The sequence below is a fragment of the Phascolarctos cinereus genome, unplaced genomic scaffold (genome assembly GCF_003287225.1).
Source record: "Phascolarctos cinereus isolate Bilbo 61053 unplaced genomic scaffold, phaCin_HiC Scaffold_3;HRSCAF=262, whole genome shotgun sequence".
In the NCBI taxonomy this organism is placed as follows: Eukaryota; Metazoa; Chordata; class Mammalia; order Diprotodontia; family Phascolarctidae; genus Phascolarctos; species Phascolarctos cinereus.
The window spans coordinates 229,671,125-229,686,372 of record NW_027555736.1 but is presented as its reverse complement, the minus strand read 5'-3'; the positions used below and the strand labels follow the sequence as shown (position 1 = coordinate 229,686,372).

Below are 15,248 nucleotides of genomic sequence, written 5' to 3'. Positions count from 1 at the left end.
ATTGGAAACCAACGGCTTTTTAAAGGGTTAGAATACTGCTTGTCCTTTTTAAATGTTTTGTGGAAGCATCATTATAGGTTATGCTAAGTCCCCATCCAGGATTCTTCAAATGGAATAGGTAGAACAATGAGGATATTTACTAAGGAACTTCTAAGAAATTAATGTGGAAAATGCAATACAAATTGCAGGAACCCAGTACATACTGACACTAGAAATTTAATGAGTTCAGAAAAAAACTGTATATATTACTGAATAATAGAGGGTTGATCCTAGAGGGAAAAATACCCTGACAAAACCTATGCAGTAGGAAAAATATCAGAGGGCCAAAGAACCCTGGAGCTAATTTCATTCTCCTTCATTCTACTGATAAGAAAATTGAGGCCCAAAGAGCTTAAATTACTTACCTAAAGTTACTCAGCTAGTCAGTAACAGAGTTGAGATTATAACTTTTATGTCCTAAACTCTTAGTATATGCTTTTCTATTAATCAAGCCCAACTTCAAAAATCAATTCAAAAGCCAGACGCACACACACACCAGCCATGGAGTTTAATGATCTCATATACTGCCCCATTTATTTTGTTTTCCCACGTTAAAACCTGCTTTTGGGAAATTATCGGATAACTTGTCACTTACATTAAGTAACTTAAAAAAGTATTTATAAAATATCATTTGTTATTATGAACTCGATGTCAATTAATGTAGACATTTCCTTACACAAAGAACAGAAAAAGGTTTGTATACAACACTGCAAATCTCTATTACACACAGCTTGTTTTTATTTTAAAGTACATATTAATTTTGTCACAGAAGTGCCAAATAAGTGATTGCCTGTGTCCCCTTCTGAAATTCTTTATGATCTTTTCTGTATTTTAAAAAATGTTTCACTGATGCTTCTTTCCTTCTTTTTTTGGGTGGAGTATCACTATCCCCCCCAATTCTTCTCATAACCCTAACCCACTCCATAAAAGCCTTCCCTTATAACAAATAAGCATAATCAAACAAAATACCACATACTGGTCTCGTCTGAAAGTGTTTTACTCTACCCCTTCAGTTCATCATCTCTTCGCCAAAAGGTAGGAAACATGATTTATCATCAGTCTTGACTGATTATATTTCTTAAGTCTTTCACAGTTATCAAGAGAAAGTATAAAGGGAGAAGAGAAGGCAGCCTAAGACAAAACTGGGGAACACACACAGTTAAAGGCTGTGATACAGATTATAAGCCATTAAAGGAGACAGAGGAGTGGTCAGATAAGTAGGAGAACCAAGAGAAATCAGTGTCATAAAACTAGAGAGGACAGAACATGCAAGAAAAAAAGGTGAGTGTCAAATACAACAGAGGTCAAGAAGAATGAGAACAGAGAAAAAGACAATCAGATTTTATAATTAAGAGACCACTGGTAACTTTGGAGAAGACAGTTTCGATTGAATGACTAGGTCAGAAGCCAGATTGCAAAGGGTTGAAGAATGAAGAAAGGAAGTGGAGGAGTGGAAGTCGTCAATATAGATGGCTTTTTCTAAGGAATATGACTGAGAAAGGGCACTTAGAGATTGCACAATAGCCTGAACGAATTTTGATATTTTTTCTAGTCCTGTAAAGTTACCCTTTCTTAGTATAATCGATATGGTATTATATGCAACTAAAGTTTAGGTAGTACTGTAATTTTTATTATCTTGGCAAGGCATAACCATACACAACCAATATTTCTCCAATAATTTGCCTGTGTTTTTGTAAAAGCTTTTTTGTAGTGGTATTCACAAAATTGCTATATATGTTTCAGTAAGTCCACACTCAGGCATTTTATATATCCATTTGTTCTTTTGACAGGAATTTCTTGTTCTATCTCTGCCTGCTAAGTTTTGTTGGCAATAATAAAAAGACTGATAATTTTTTGTGGATGTGTTTTAATTGAACTTTTAGGATTCTCTAAAACATCGTGTCCATCTACAAAAGTGATGCTTGTTTTCTTTATTTCCTCAACATTTTTTCTTATCTAATCGTTACGGCAAACATTTTTTAAACTATATGAAAGATTAATGTTGACAACATACATCCTTGTTAAATTCATGGAAGCTCATGCTCACACATATTACTCTTTCAAGGTTTCTCTCAACTCATGTTTAGAATTGAAAGATTGTAAATAGTTCTTGTCTTTTTACTGGGAACACTTGAAAGTCCTCTAGTCTATTAAAGCTCCATTTTTTTCCATTGTAAAATTGGGTTCAATGTTTCAGAGTGCGTTTCTCGTTTGTAAAAGCAGTTTTCTTCTACTCTTTAGAATTCTGTATTCCAAGATTTTCTTTTCTCAAATGTAATTATCATAAAGTTTTGTGTGATCCTGACTATGGTTTCTTGGTACCTGCGATCTTTCTTTCTGGCTGCTTATAGTATTCTTTTTCTTTGACTTGGAAGCTCTAGATTTGGAATATGAAATTTCTGAGTGTTTCTGGTTAGGGATTTCTTTTAGGAGATGATTGCTGGATTTTTTTTTTAACTTGGTCCCCTGATTCTAACAGAGCTGGGCATTTTTCTCGAAACAAGAACATCCATTTGTTTGGTTGGGGTTTTTAGGGATTCTGATGACCCACAAATTATCTCCCTTAGTGGAGCCTGAGCTCACTTTCCCCTTCCAGCCTCCCTTTCATGCACTTATGAACTAGACAGAGGGGCTTCACTGTTGTTCTCTTTGTCTTTCTTTACTGTTCTTTCATCTGTGATCCTTTTTAGATGTATGTGGGAGAGCGAGGCTCCTTCGTGACATTTACAACTACATCATTAACAGTTTCCACAGGATGGGGTATTCAGGCAAAAGCCAGCGAAGATGGGCTTTGACCACTCAACTGCTTTCTGGCCTGCCTAGGAGTGGGACAGGTGAAGTGGGTGGTCAAAGTTCTACTTAGTCTCAGTGTGCTGCCAACTTCTCCGGGCTAGGTAGGGGCTGGGACTCCCAACATCTTCCTTACCTCAAGAAATTACAGGGTGGATGGAGGAGGGTCTGGAAGCAGAAGAGCTCCCAGCAATGAGTACTAAGACAGATTTTTGTGTAGCTTGGTAGTAATATAAAATAAGTATTTTTTTGTAATTACAACTACACAACTTTATGAATTCAAGTTACTATATTTCTTCTCCAAGAAGATTATGTATTGTAAACTTTCTAATTACAGAATGTCATGCTCTGTCTCCTGTTAAGTGATTTTCACAGAAACACAGACTGGTAGGAAGGGGCCTTAAAAACATCTAGTACAACCCTACATTTTGTAAAAGAGCAAAGCAAGGCTCAGAAAGGCCACATGACCTATCTAGGGTTATCTGGCTAATATGTAGAAGAGATGAGACCACTTCAGGCACCAGCAATAATGAAGATGTTTGTAATCAGAGGGTCCTTCCCAGGGTCCCATTTATTATAGATGTGGGAAGCTTCCTCCTCTATGTACACACAAGGTCAAGCAATGACAAGAAGTTTTAATGGACTTCATAGTTTTAGACATTACGACACGATTATTGCTCTAAAATTCCTATTGTCCTTAAGAAAAGTTGCAGTGCTTATTAACTGTCCTTGAGCTCCTTAGCTAAAAAATGATACTGACTGAATCTGATTAAGTTTTCATCTATCCCTTCAACAAAATGATACATCTGCTAAGGAAGTATAATATGGAATTCTTTTTTTTCCTCTGCCAGAACCTAGTATTTCATCAGCGTAGGGAGCTCCCAATCCAGAAACTATCAACTAATGCAGATGAGCAACTTGTTTGTAGCTTACATAGACTCAGAGAGTTGCCTAAGACATTTGACGGTCAAGTGAATCACCCCAGTCACCCAGCTAATAATGAAGAACAAAAGGTCAAAACATTGAGGGTTTCTGGGGAACTGCATCACACGTGATACAGCTGGATTATTATTTATACCAAAGAGTGTGGGCGGGAGGTCCAAAGTTTTAAAAGCAGAAAAAGTCTCCTAGGGAAATCAAAGAAACTTTGAAAGGCTTTGAGGTAAAAACTGTTCTAAAATTAAAATGGGACAATCCCAGCCCTGAAGCTTTTCAAGATTTGAAAGTCTAGACAAGAATGAAAAATAGCTTTTTCTGGAGTCTAAGAAGAGGAAAGAGCATGTTGTCCCTTCAATCTCTTCTCTCCACCTTATCCTTGGGGTTGGCCCAATGGCTTGAGCTAAGCCAGTTCCAGAAGAGCAGAAGCATTTTCCCTCCCAGGTTGGGCTCTAGTTATCCACATACTTTCCAGCTGGACTTTATAAACTGTCAGATTGTTTCTTTACTGTCTGGATTTTTAAAAATCTGAACTCTGACTTCAACTTCTGCTGAATGATAGAACTCAAACCAGGAAGGAATTCCTTAAAAAAATGATAATTTTGCAAGAGAAACTGCCTTTCTTTAATAACAGTTTTAGCCATTCACAAATGTGCATTTATAAATCAATTCCTGGTCGTAAAAACAGAAATTAAAATCTCTCTCAAGCTTATTGTACCAGATACCCTGGATGCTTTTAGCATTTCTAGTTATTTATTACTTCAGTACCTCAAGAGATCTGTGATTTGATTAAAAATGCAAACAGATGCGCTGGTGCAAATCTTTTGTTTTTTAATAGACAGTCTTCTTCAGCTGCCTTGGCCAAAATAGTGTGTTAACTTATATTCAGCTTTCTCATGACGAGCCTTTCTCCACATACTTAAAGCCTTGCCAGTCTTCCGGAGCCCAGGGGCATGTCACCTACGTGCCATAATGAGGTATCAGAATAGCACTTTTGAAGAGGCTCACCAGCTATTACCAAATAAATACTACTTCAACACTTTTGTCCCTTTGAGGGCTTTTTTTCTTTTTTTGGCCAGTTTACATACAGCGCTTACAACTGCTATTAATTTCATCAAAGTAGCTCCTAGGCTGGCTTACCGACTTTCATTCAAGTTTAAGAAAACTGAAATTCTGAGAATGAGTTACTTCAAATTTAAATATATACCCATTACTGTAAGAAATGATAAATGGGATGATCACCAAAAAACCCAGGAAGACTGAGACGGACTGATGCGAAGTGAAGTGAGCAGCAGCACAAGAACAATCGGCACAGTGCTGGCGATGCTGTGAAGCTGCCCCGCTCTGCAGGACTTGCATCAACACGATGGCCAGCCACCACTTCAAAAAGACTCAGGAGGAAACAGGCTCTCCACCTACACAAAGACACCTGGCGGACTCAAGGACAGGCACAAGCATATCTTCTTCTACTTCTTGCCTTCTCTTGCTTGTTTTTGGGGGAAATGGGGGCACGGTCAATGCAGAAATGTTTTGTATGTCTATACATATTTATAATTGGTTTTATTTCTCTTGCCTTCTTGGGAGGGATGGGGGGAGAGAAGAGAAGGGAGAGAATTTGGAACTGAAAACAAAATATTTAATTCTTAAAAAAAAAATATAAGAAAAGAAGACATATACCAAAAAGAAATGTACACAGCCATGAGTCCATTAGTGAATCTCCAGTGACCATAGACAAATCCTGAATGTCTACTATTCACATTACTTAATGTGTTGCTGGGTTATTTGAAGGTAACTTGATGACCAAATGGGAAGAAGAAAAGTTATGCTTGGGCACTGTTATCATTAGCAGCTGCTGTAGCATCTAGTTTCTTACCTGTGTTTTGGGGAGGGAAATTTATGACTAACCAAATTTGGAGAAAGCTCAGCTTCTGGATGCAATTATGAAAAAACAGGCTGCCACAAACTCACCGTGTCCTTAACAGCCATGAAACAATGGCAAATCCAGCGTCGTGTAGTGCCATCCCGACAAATGTAAGAGAAAGCCCTGTCAAAGTTCCTGTCTGGGGCACAGAAAGAAACTTTCTCTATTGTCTGGTCAACTATGAGGTCCTAGAAAATTGAAGCACACGGAAAGAAAGGCTTTATTAATTTTACAATACTCAAATTCAAAAGTCTGAAACATTTGGATCTTACCCTAATATAGAATAAAGAAGAATGTGCTCAGAAATCTGGCTACCTACTACCTACCCAGCCAAAGGAAAGGAGACATTCATTTTTGGGTGCACATGAAAGGTAGGATAAGAGCATCACAGGGAGAGATTATGAAATTTTTGTGAGCAACAGATGAATATTATCCAATCTGTGCATGTGTGTCTATATATAGCTTATATTTAATATCTATAGAGATAAAACTAATTATTTTAAAGTAACAATGATATAAAAACAAAATGTAAAAATTTATGTGTCACAGCTTTTTTATCTAGACCAGGGGTTCTTAATCTGGGTCCATGGATAGATTTCAGAGGTTCCTTGAGTTTGAATGGGGAAAAAATGACATCTTCATTTCAACAGAATTGACTTTTTTAATAATGTTAAGTATTTTACTTTATGCATTTAAAAACATTATTCTGAGAAGACGTCCATCCCATATACTTTACCACACTGCCAAAGTGGTCCATGACCCAACAATCTATATTTTATATACACTTATATCCGTATCCATATTCATATGTGTGCAAATACAGGGTGTCCCACAAGTCTTAGTGAAGTTTTAAGTTATTAAAGCTACGATAGCTATCATTATTATTAATACTAAGTTTAAAACTGCATTTTTGGAACATCCTATATATGTTAGGCACACATTAAAATAAAGAGAATTGTAGAACTACAAGAGATTTCAAGAGGTCATTTGAGTCAGCTCACTGCTTCCAGAAGATTAAAAAAAAAAAGGACCACGAAATTCAACTAAAATATAGCATGCAAAATGGATGGCTTCTTGATCTTATTTAAAAAAGATTTCTAACTTTTTTTGTGATTTAGAATGTGATCAATTTTTGTCATTCAACATATCTCCAATTTTTAATTTTTTCCTTTATTTTTCTTAAAGTTGTTTTACAGTTAATTGTTATGTTGGGCTTATTCTTGTCTTGGTAGGTTATATCCCAATTACTTAAAACATTTTGTCGTGACTGTAATTTGAATTTCTCTTTCTCCAGTTTTTGTTAGTGATGATTTCCACGGGTTCATATTCCTCTAAATTGATGTTAAGGTATTAACAACTTCATTTTGAGAGTGATATTCTAGTTAGATATCTGACAGAATGATCTAAAATAGTGTTTTTAAAATTCCGAGCTTATGAAACTTTCTCGTAGTGTTATTCATAATCTGGAATTTTAATATTGGAGGTGTTGGGGTAGAATGAAAGGTGATATGAGAGATACAAGTCAAAAAACATCTGCTTTGACATTACACTCAAGGGACCCTAGAGATGTCTTGTAGAAGACTAGAGTCTGGTGAAATGGTTTAAACTACTATCTTTCTAATTTTATGATAAAAGTTGTCTAGTATAGAACAAAAACTGTTAGCAAAGTCACATTATTTAATATTTTCCCCTTCTTTCCTAGATTTCATAGAAAAGAATGAATTTCATTCTTGGCTTAGCAGGAATTGCTTGCTTACCATATAGCCTTATTATCAAGCAGCCTGTGCTCTTTAAGTAAGTGTGTATGACTTATTTGATGATTTTTTTGGTCAGCATTTCTCCAAGTACCATTGTTGAGCTGATAGGTCCTTTTTTTCCTTTTCAAGATGAGTATTTATACTTGCCCTTTTTCCCGTCTTCTGTCCGCTTCATATTCCTCAGAAACAGCAGTTAGTAAGAAGTTTTGTAAAACCTTCTGTAAATAGTCTAAGGAAACTGATTAAGTAGAACTAGGTTTGATAAGCACTATTGTCTTTAAGGGCAATCTTCCTTCCATTTTGGCACTCCCTTGTTCTACATGGGACCTTTATTCATTATTATTATATGGCCACAGTTGTTTGGATTTTTGGAGGGACAGAGGAAAAGGTAGTATTTCAGCACTTTTCCTTCCCTGCCAAAGAACTTTTAAAACAATTGACTACTTTTCCATTACAGAGTTAAAAAAAAAAAGAATCCTATTATTGAGACAATTCTTTTCCTTCTCCCTGATTCTATATCTCACTATCCACAAAGACGGTTCAAACCTTCTCATCTCTTCAAGCTTCTCACACGTTCTCTTTCCCCCATCCTCTCAGGTGAAGACCACGTCTCCTCATACCTCACTGATGAGATAAGACGTCATTTATTATGACCTCACTTCCTTTTTTTGTCTACATCTTGAATTGCCTTTTCATCTTCCATTCTCTCCTCCTTTACTCCCGTCTCTGATGAAGAAGTGATGCTTCTCTTTGCCAGGGGCAATCTTTCTACATGTTCCTTTGGTGCCATTTCCTCTCGTCTTCTCTAAGCAAATCGAGTCCATAATCACCCCTACTTCCCCCCCATCCCCAGCTCCAGTCTCTCCCTACCGACTAGTTCCTCCACTGTGGTCCACAAACATAACTACGGCCAAGTTTTGCTGTCCCTCAAATGCGACAGTTTCTCTCTGTAACCTACCAGCTGGTCCCCCACGCCGGGAATGTACTCACTTCATCCACTGTTTCCTTCAAACTGCTCACAAACCTGCCCTTCCACATGAAGCCCTCCCTAATCCCTCCAGTTCCTGCTAGCAGAACTACCTCCCCAATTACCTTGTATTTCTTTTGCATGTATTTATCTGTGAACACATTGTCTCCCCCAACAGACTACAAGCAACTTGAGGGCAAGAACCATGTCATTTTTCTCTTTGTAACTCTAGCTCTGAGCCCCAGTACCTGACCTATGGCACAGGGGGATTCCTGGTCAAGAAAATTCCTTCTAGCAATGCAGGTTGGCACCTTCTCAATTTATACTCTTAAAAGATTTACCTAGAGAACTGAGAGGTTAAGCGACTTACACAAGATCACAGTGAGAGGCAGGACTTGAACCCGTGTCTTCTTGGCCTCAAGGCCAGTTCTCTATTCTCTGTCCACATTGTAATGCTTGTGGACTGGTTGGTTACCTTTCTTATCTCTTTTATTGCTTTAGTGTTCTTAGATTTGACTTTGGGCAATCATTCTGTTCATTTGTTGGATTCATCTTTTTGCCCTGGATTCTCAGGTTTGGTGGAAAGTCTTGGATCACAAATTTAGAGGTAGATGGGACCTTCAAGGTCCAGCCCCCTTGTAAAGGTTCGGTGCCTTGCCCAACATCACACAGGCACAAAGAGGTAGAAATGGGATTCAGACTCAGAGCTGAACCACAAATTTTCAGTATTCTTTCCATGCTACCACATGATCCCATAGTTGCCTTGAGTTTATAGAAATCTGTCTTCCTGCTACGCATTGTACTTCAGATCTTGATTTTTCCCTTTTCTCTTCCTTAGGAACTTGCATTTTAAATTTTTATGACTGTTTTAGCAAGTTTTCCACCGACTAAAACATTCAATGAATTCTATAAAGAACACATTATGAAATGGCTTCCAAAAAAAAAAATGTACTTTAAGGAGAAATACCTTAAAAGCAAACATGTGAGGTCTAGAGCCAATTCTATTTATTACTTGGGTGAGATGGTCTCATGATAGCTTGTGAAAATAGTTATTTCCTTTGGCATAGACATCGACACCAATACCAGTATCACTGGATTTATTATCTGAGCAAAACCACTAGTAATGTTGTATTGGGCCACCAGGGAGCAGTATCACACCCCCAACTGTAAAGCAATGTATTCCACCACTCCAAGAGAGGCCGTGCTCCTCCAGGATGGCATCAAGAAAAATACCCACATTCTGATGGAAAAACTGAACAAAATGACTGCTAATGCTAGCAACCATTTACCTCTAAGGCCACTCTTTATTTTTATTTTTAGTATGAGGGAGAGAGTAAAACTCCTCAAAAGTGATGAAATTACTACAATTTTGGTCATAAAAGTTTTGAATAATCAACTAAATTAGGCAAGTTAAAAGCCATGTGGTAAAAAGTGCTCTTTATCTGATAAGCTTTTTTCCCCTTCTTCCAGAACAAAGGTAATTTCTAGGTTTAACTAACTGCAGAGGTCATATCTGAGCTAAGAAACTCCTGGCCTTTGGCCATTTCTTGGGAGATTTTTATGTAAGATTACTTGTATCTTTGTAACAATTCTGCCCCTAAGACAGTCTTTCTTCTCTATCCTCCAGACCCACAGACACACAATGTCAAGGTCAAGCTGAGTCCTGTGGAATCACTTTCTCTCACGCAGTGAATGCTGCTCAGAGTGCTTACATAATTTATGGGACCTAAATAAATGTTTATTAAATGAACCAACCTCCAGGTTCGTGAGATTTGTTTTAACAGGGGCTTCTGGCAAAAAAGCAGGTTAATCAATTTAAACATCACTTCTCAAAACATACTGTTCAGGAAGGAAAGACATGCAGGTTCAGACATGGTTAGTCATAATTCAAGCAAAACCTCTGGTAGGTAACAGCTTTGTTATATATAGGAGCAAAAAAGACCCAGATTTTAACATTCAATGCTAATGTTGAGCAGAACAAACATGCTCTGTCATGTGAAACAAGGCAGAAGTGTACTGCTGAGAAAATTTCCTTTTTAAGGGGGTAATGAGTAACTCAGCTGGCTTCATGCATACTAGAAATCCCTCAGAGGGCTGCACTTTGGACAAAGTGGAAGGATGTGCAGTGACTGCAACAGCTTAATGGAATCAGACCTGACCACTAGGTAGAACACACACCACACAAATGATTGCAATCAAGTCCAGACAGATCTAACCTTAGTTTTTTCATCCACAACTCGGAGTCCATCTGCTGAAACCCACAGGACTGCTTTCACGGCCTTCTTTCCAGTCTTTCAAGAGAAGACAAGAGAAAGACATATACACATATAAAATATTAACAAACAGTGTCACCTTCCTGAGGAAAAAAAACAAAGCCAGCTGTGCTTTTCAAGAATCACAACAATAAGTGCAGATGGAGTCCAAGTTCAGGAGGGATGCCCAAAGCCAGATACTCAAACCAGACTGCAAAAACATTCAGGGAAAACCAAGCCAAAGCCAGTAATTGAGAAACACAATGCAAAACAATAAGATGAAATTAAGTAAAGGGGGGAGGGGACAGGTGGAGTCAAAACCAGGTTATCACATTCAGTCAAGGGCAAAGAACTCAAGGTTAGATTCTTCACCCATTTCCAAACATCAACCAAGAAAAAACAAGAGTAAGATACACATTAAATGCATAAGGAGTTACACCACAAGTAGCTTCTAAACACGTACTTAAATGGAATAGGTAACAACATACCAGGCCTAAATTTGGGCACTGACCAGTCCCACAACCCCTAATGCCCCCAGTGTGTGTGGCAGTATCACAGCATCTTTTTAAATTATCATGGTAAAGCCCAAGGCCCAAGAACTGTTATTGTGCATTTTTTGTTGGTTTTTTTTTTTTATCATAGCACCACAGATTCAGTGCTAGAAGGGGACAACCAAATCAACATTTTCATTTTACCAGTGAAAGAGCTAATGATTATTATTTTTTTCAAGATTAGCACAAAAATGTTTGTCCATTTTTAATTGAGCACCAAATATGTGGTGACAACTAGAAGTTGTCAAGAAGATCAACTGAAAACAGTTGTATCTTTAATGCAATACGAATTTAATTTTTTTGCTGCAGAAAAAATTAGGTTTGGAGATACAAAGATACACTCAAGAATAGGCTGGCATATGATTTCTCTGAAAGAAAGGCAATGGGAGAGTTTGCAATGTCATTTTAATGGCTTTTTTTTTCCTTACCTGCTTTAAGGGGCACAAACAAAATAATATGAAATGATGACTGGAAATGGAGTATGTCAACTTCATATTAGGATACTGTCACAAGAACAAGAAGAGAAACCTTAAACAGCTAGACTGCAGCCTCTAAAAGAGAATAAAGTGGTATAAAACCAATCTCTACTCAGATAATACTCGGAGGCTTCGCTGCGTGGGGTGGGGGCATGGCCTTAAATATACCCCTTTGTGTCATTCTTTGTGTCATTACTGGGCTGTCTTAGAAATGGCACTTATTTTATGGGAAACATACTGATGTGCTTTCTGATATAAACCTTTTCTATGACTATTCCTTTGTCAATAAAGGGCTTTGTCCACTACAATATCCTAACAATCCCATGGAATTTTTCTTGTTTTGTCCTGTTCTTACAATCTCATTCCGTTACTATAGTCTGCTTAGTAACTGCTACCTCCCTTAGATGGTTTGTCCTACAGCTGAACTCGGGTCCAGGTTGCTTTGGATAAACAGGATCTCTGATTGGATATTAAATCTTCAAGCTCTAAACCAGCTTACCAGTCAGTGATTCCTAAATACTGTATCTCATAAGCAATGGATCAAAGCCACAATCTTCAAATGATCTCAAGCTTGAGTTAGTGAAGCATCAGTTTTCTAATTTATTTTTTGTTGTTTTTCAGTCATGTCTCCCTCTCTGTGACCGCATTTGACGTTTTCTTGGCAAACATACTGAAGTGGTTTGCCACTTCCTTCTCTAGCTCATTTTACAGATGAGGAAACTGAGGCAAACAAGATTCAGTGACTTGCCAAGGTCACACAGCAAGTAACAGTCTAAGGCCTAATCCGAACTCAGGAAGAGGAGTTTTCCTGACTCCAGGCACTATCCCCTGTGTGCTACCTGGCTGCCCCTTATAATTTATGGTATGTCACAAAAGGACAGTATTTCATTTCATAGTCATAAGCAAGGTTTTTTTTTAAAGTGACCAATACAGAAGGAGTTGGGTTAAAGTCAGCTGACCAGAGGATCCAGGGGAAAAGTGTCCAAAGACAAATATAGCAGTTTTGCATTTAGAATGGAGACTTTGAGAACACTTAATGGCATAAGCATATTTTTTTAAGAACACTTGACACCCTAGTATTGGTAAGACAGAAATGTGGCAGCAGAAATGTTGATATGACACATTAAGAATTATTTTAACACCACTGTCTCAACACGTTCTACTTTACCAATGACATCAAAGCTAGAGGTGGAGTTAACACTGACCAGAGTCAATAAAATAAAGAATACAGATTCACAACATAGAGGAAATCATTCTGTAAAATATGGTCTGTATGAAAAGGAAAGGCCTTGCTTTGATTCAGAGCCTAAACCACCGAACTTCATTTGTCAAGCCACCATGTTAACCTGTGGGTCAATGACAGGAAATGGGATTTAGTTCGCTGTGAATTTCGAAAGTGCACTCTTTATTCTTGCTAAATACTTTGATGTTTGGCTTTTAAAATTATTTTCTACCTTAGCCAACAGTACTGTGTGCTTAAAAAGAAGCAATCAACTGACAATTTAAATAATCTGACACTGGAGAAAGTGAAAGCAAGTGCTGGATTTATTATAAATTACCAAATCAGTAAGTTGCTTAACCAGCATTAACACTGAATGGAGAAAATATGTACACTTCACAAATAAAATCTGTCCTGAACATATGAGAAATTCATCGGTAATTTAATGAACAGGAATAAAAGTTGGTTTCAATATGGGTATCAGGAAGGAACATGAAATAGCTGCTAGAAGGTCAGGTCAGAGAATTATTGGCTTTAGAGAGGGAACTGTATATAGCAAATTAATTCCAGGCTTGTAGGATCATTTTTTCCTACAAAAAAAGAATTTGAAATAAAAAGAGTTCTGGATTAACTATGGTGATAATAAAAGAACCGAATCCTATCCTTTTCATATCTCCTTTATTGTCTGTTGCTTGTTTTAGTTATGCTCCATTCAAAAAGTAAAAAAAAAAATTAGAGTAATTATAGGTCAATTGGCTGGCTTCTAGCTGTTTTTCCCTTTTAAATAATAATATAAACTGGTAAGCACACACCTGGGATGTGTTTCAGGTGCAATTATAATCACAGCTCACATTTATGTAGTACTTAAAGTTTTATAAAGCACTTTCCTCACATCAATCTTGTAAGGTAGGCTGCAAGAATATGATTATCACCTTGTTACAGATAAAAACTGCATTCAAGAAAGATGAACTGACTCACATATGATTACACAGCTAATAAATTGCAGGGGCAAGTTTTGGACCTAGTTCTTTGGATAGGAAGAGCAAACTCATTGAATGACAAGTGTTAGGATTTTAAAAGACCCAAAAAACTCCACTGGTTAGAATAAGGGACCAAATCTAATAAGATGAAATTTAAGAGGAATAACGAACAGGATGGGGAAGACACAATGACCACAGTTTGTGCTAAAGAGGGCCGTGGATTTTAGTGGACTATATGAGTGCACACGCGACACAGAAGTCAAAAGCTAACGTAGTCCTTGGCTGCATTAAAAGAGAGAGCCTCTCAAACAAGGGATGTGATAGCCCTGATCAGATCACATATCTAGAGTACCTTCTCTAGTTCTGGATGCCACATTTCAGCAGCACAGTGATAGCCTGGAGTGATTAGAATAATGCAGGAACTAGAGAACATGCCATAGGAAGATCCGTGGAAGATTGGAGATGTTTAGACAGGAGACTAACTTAGAGAAGATATAACAGGTGGCTTCAAATTTTTTAATGGCTTGTCACATGGAAAAGGAATGAAAATTGTTCTGTTAGGCCTGACAGGGAAGAATTAGGTGCATGGGCAGAAGTCAGAGAGAAGTAGATTTAGGCTCCTTTCAAGCAAAATGGACCTTTCTAACAATCAAAACTGCCCAAAAGGTATTCAGTTCCTGGTCACTGGAAGTCTTCAAGCAGAATTTGGATGACTGCTTGTCAGCATGGATGCTATAAGAAAGGATTCAGTTAGGCGATGGCAACACATCTGGAAACTGCATTTTCTAAGGTAAGCATGGATGTTCACTAACCTGACATTGACTGGACTCTGCGATGAAGCAACCCTAGCACAGAAGGCACAAAAGAAACCACCCTTATTCCATCATGAAGGATGAATTCATTATGAGATGGCAAGAACGTGATGTGCAGAATTATCCAGGGAAGATTTTTTGAAGAACCAAAGACAGAACAGCCCTAGATGAAGGGAACCAATGGAATTCACGTCTCTGCTACAGGACATGGAATGAAATCTCCCGTTTTATCTTGCATCCTCACCAAAGCTTTCCGATGTGAAAAGGAACATTACAACTCTTGAAGAGTCCGAGACTATAACAGTGCAATTAAAAAGGTAACTTTTCAGATACTGAATTTTCCCCAGAGCTACGAGATACAGGAATTCTTTCAATATATTCATACCTTCAGTCAGAGGGGCCTGGAGGCATCATGCCTATGGTGAAGGGAGGACCACTGCTCACTGGGGTTTAAGGTCTATCCTAATTAATTCCTTATGGCAAGTTCTGGATTGCTGCCTCTGGCAACTTCTTAGTTCTTTTTCTTAAAATGTGTTTCATTGGCGCCT

At 37.7% G+C, this 15,248-nt stretch overlaps 1 protein-coding gene across 8 annotated transcripts in view; it reads right to left on the bottom strand.

Moving 5' to 3' along the window:
• NUMB (NUMB endocytic adaptor protein) overlaps positions 1-15,248 on the bottom strand; it is a 175,000-nt gene that overhangs the window by 8,697 nt on the left and 151,055 nt on the right. For 6 of the 8 annotated variants that reach the window (XM_020986347.2, XM_020986348.2, XM_078151484.1 and 3 more), the window contains 2 exons: positions 10,627-10,701; positions 5,734-5,874 (listed from right to left, as the gene is read on the bottom strand). In XM_020986347.2, the coding sequence (XP_020842006.1) occupies positions 5,734-5,874; positions 10,627-10,701 (216 nt within the window). Of the gene's footprint in view, positions 1-5,733; positions 5,875-7,443; positions 7,950-10,626; positions 10,702-15,248 lie in introns of those variants that run through there. The other 2 variants (XM_020986354.2, XM_020986351.2) reach the window with 2 other exon arrangements.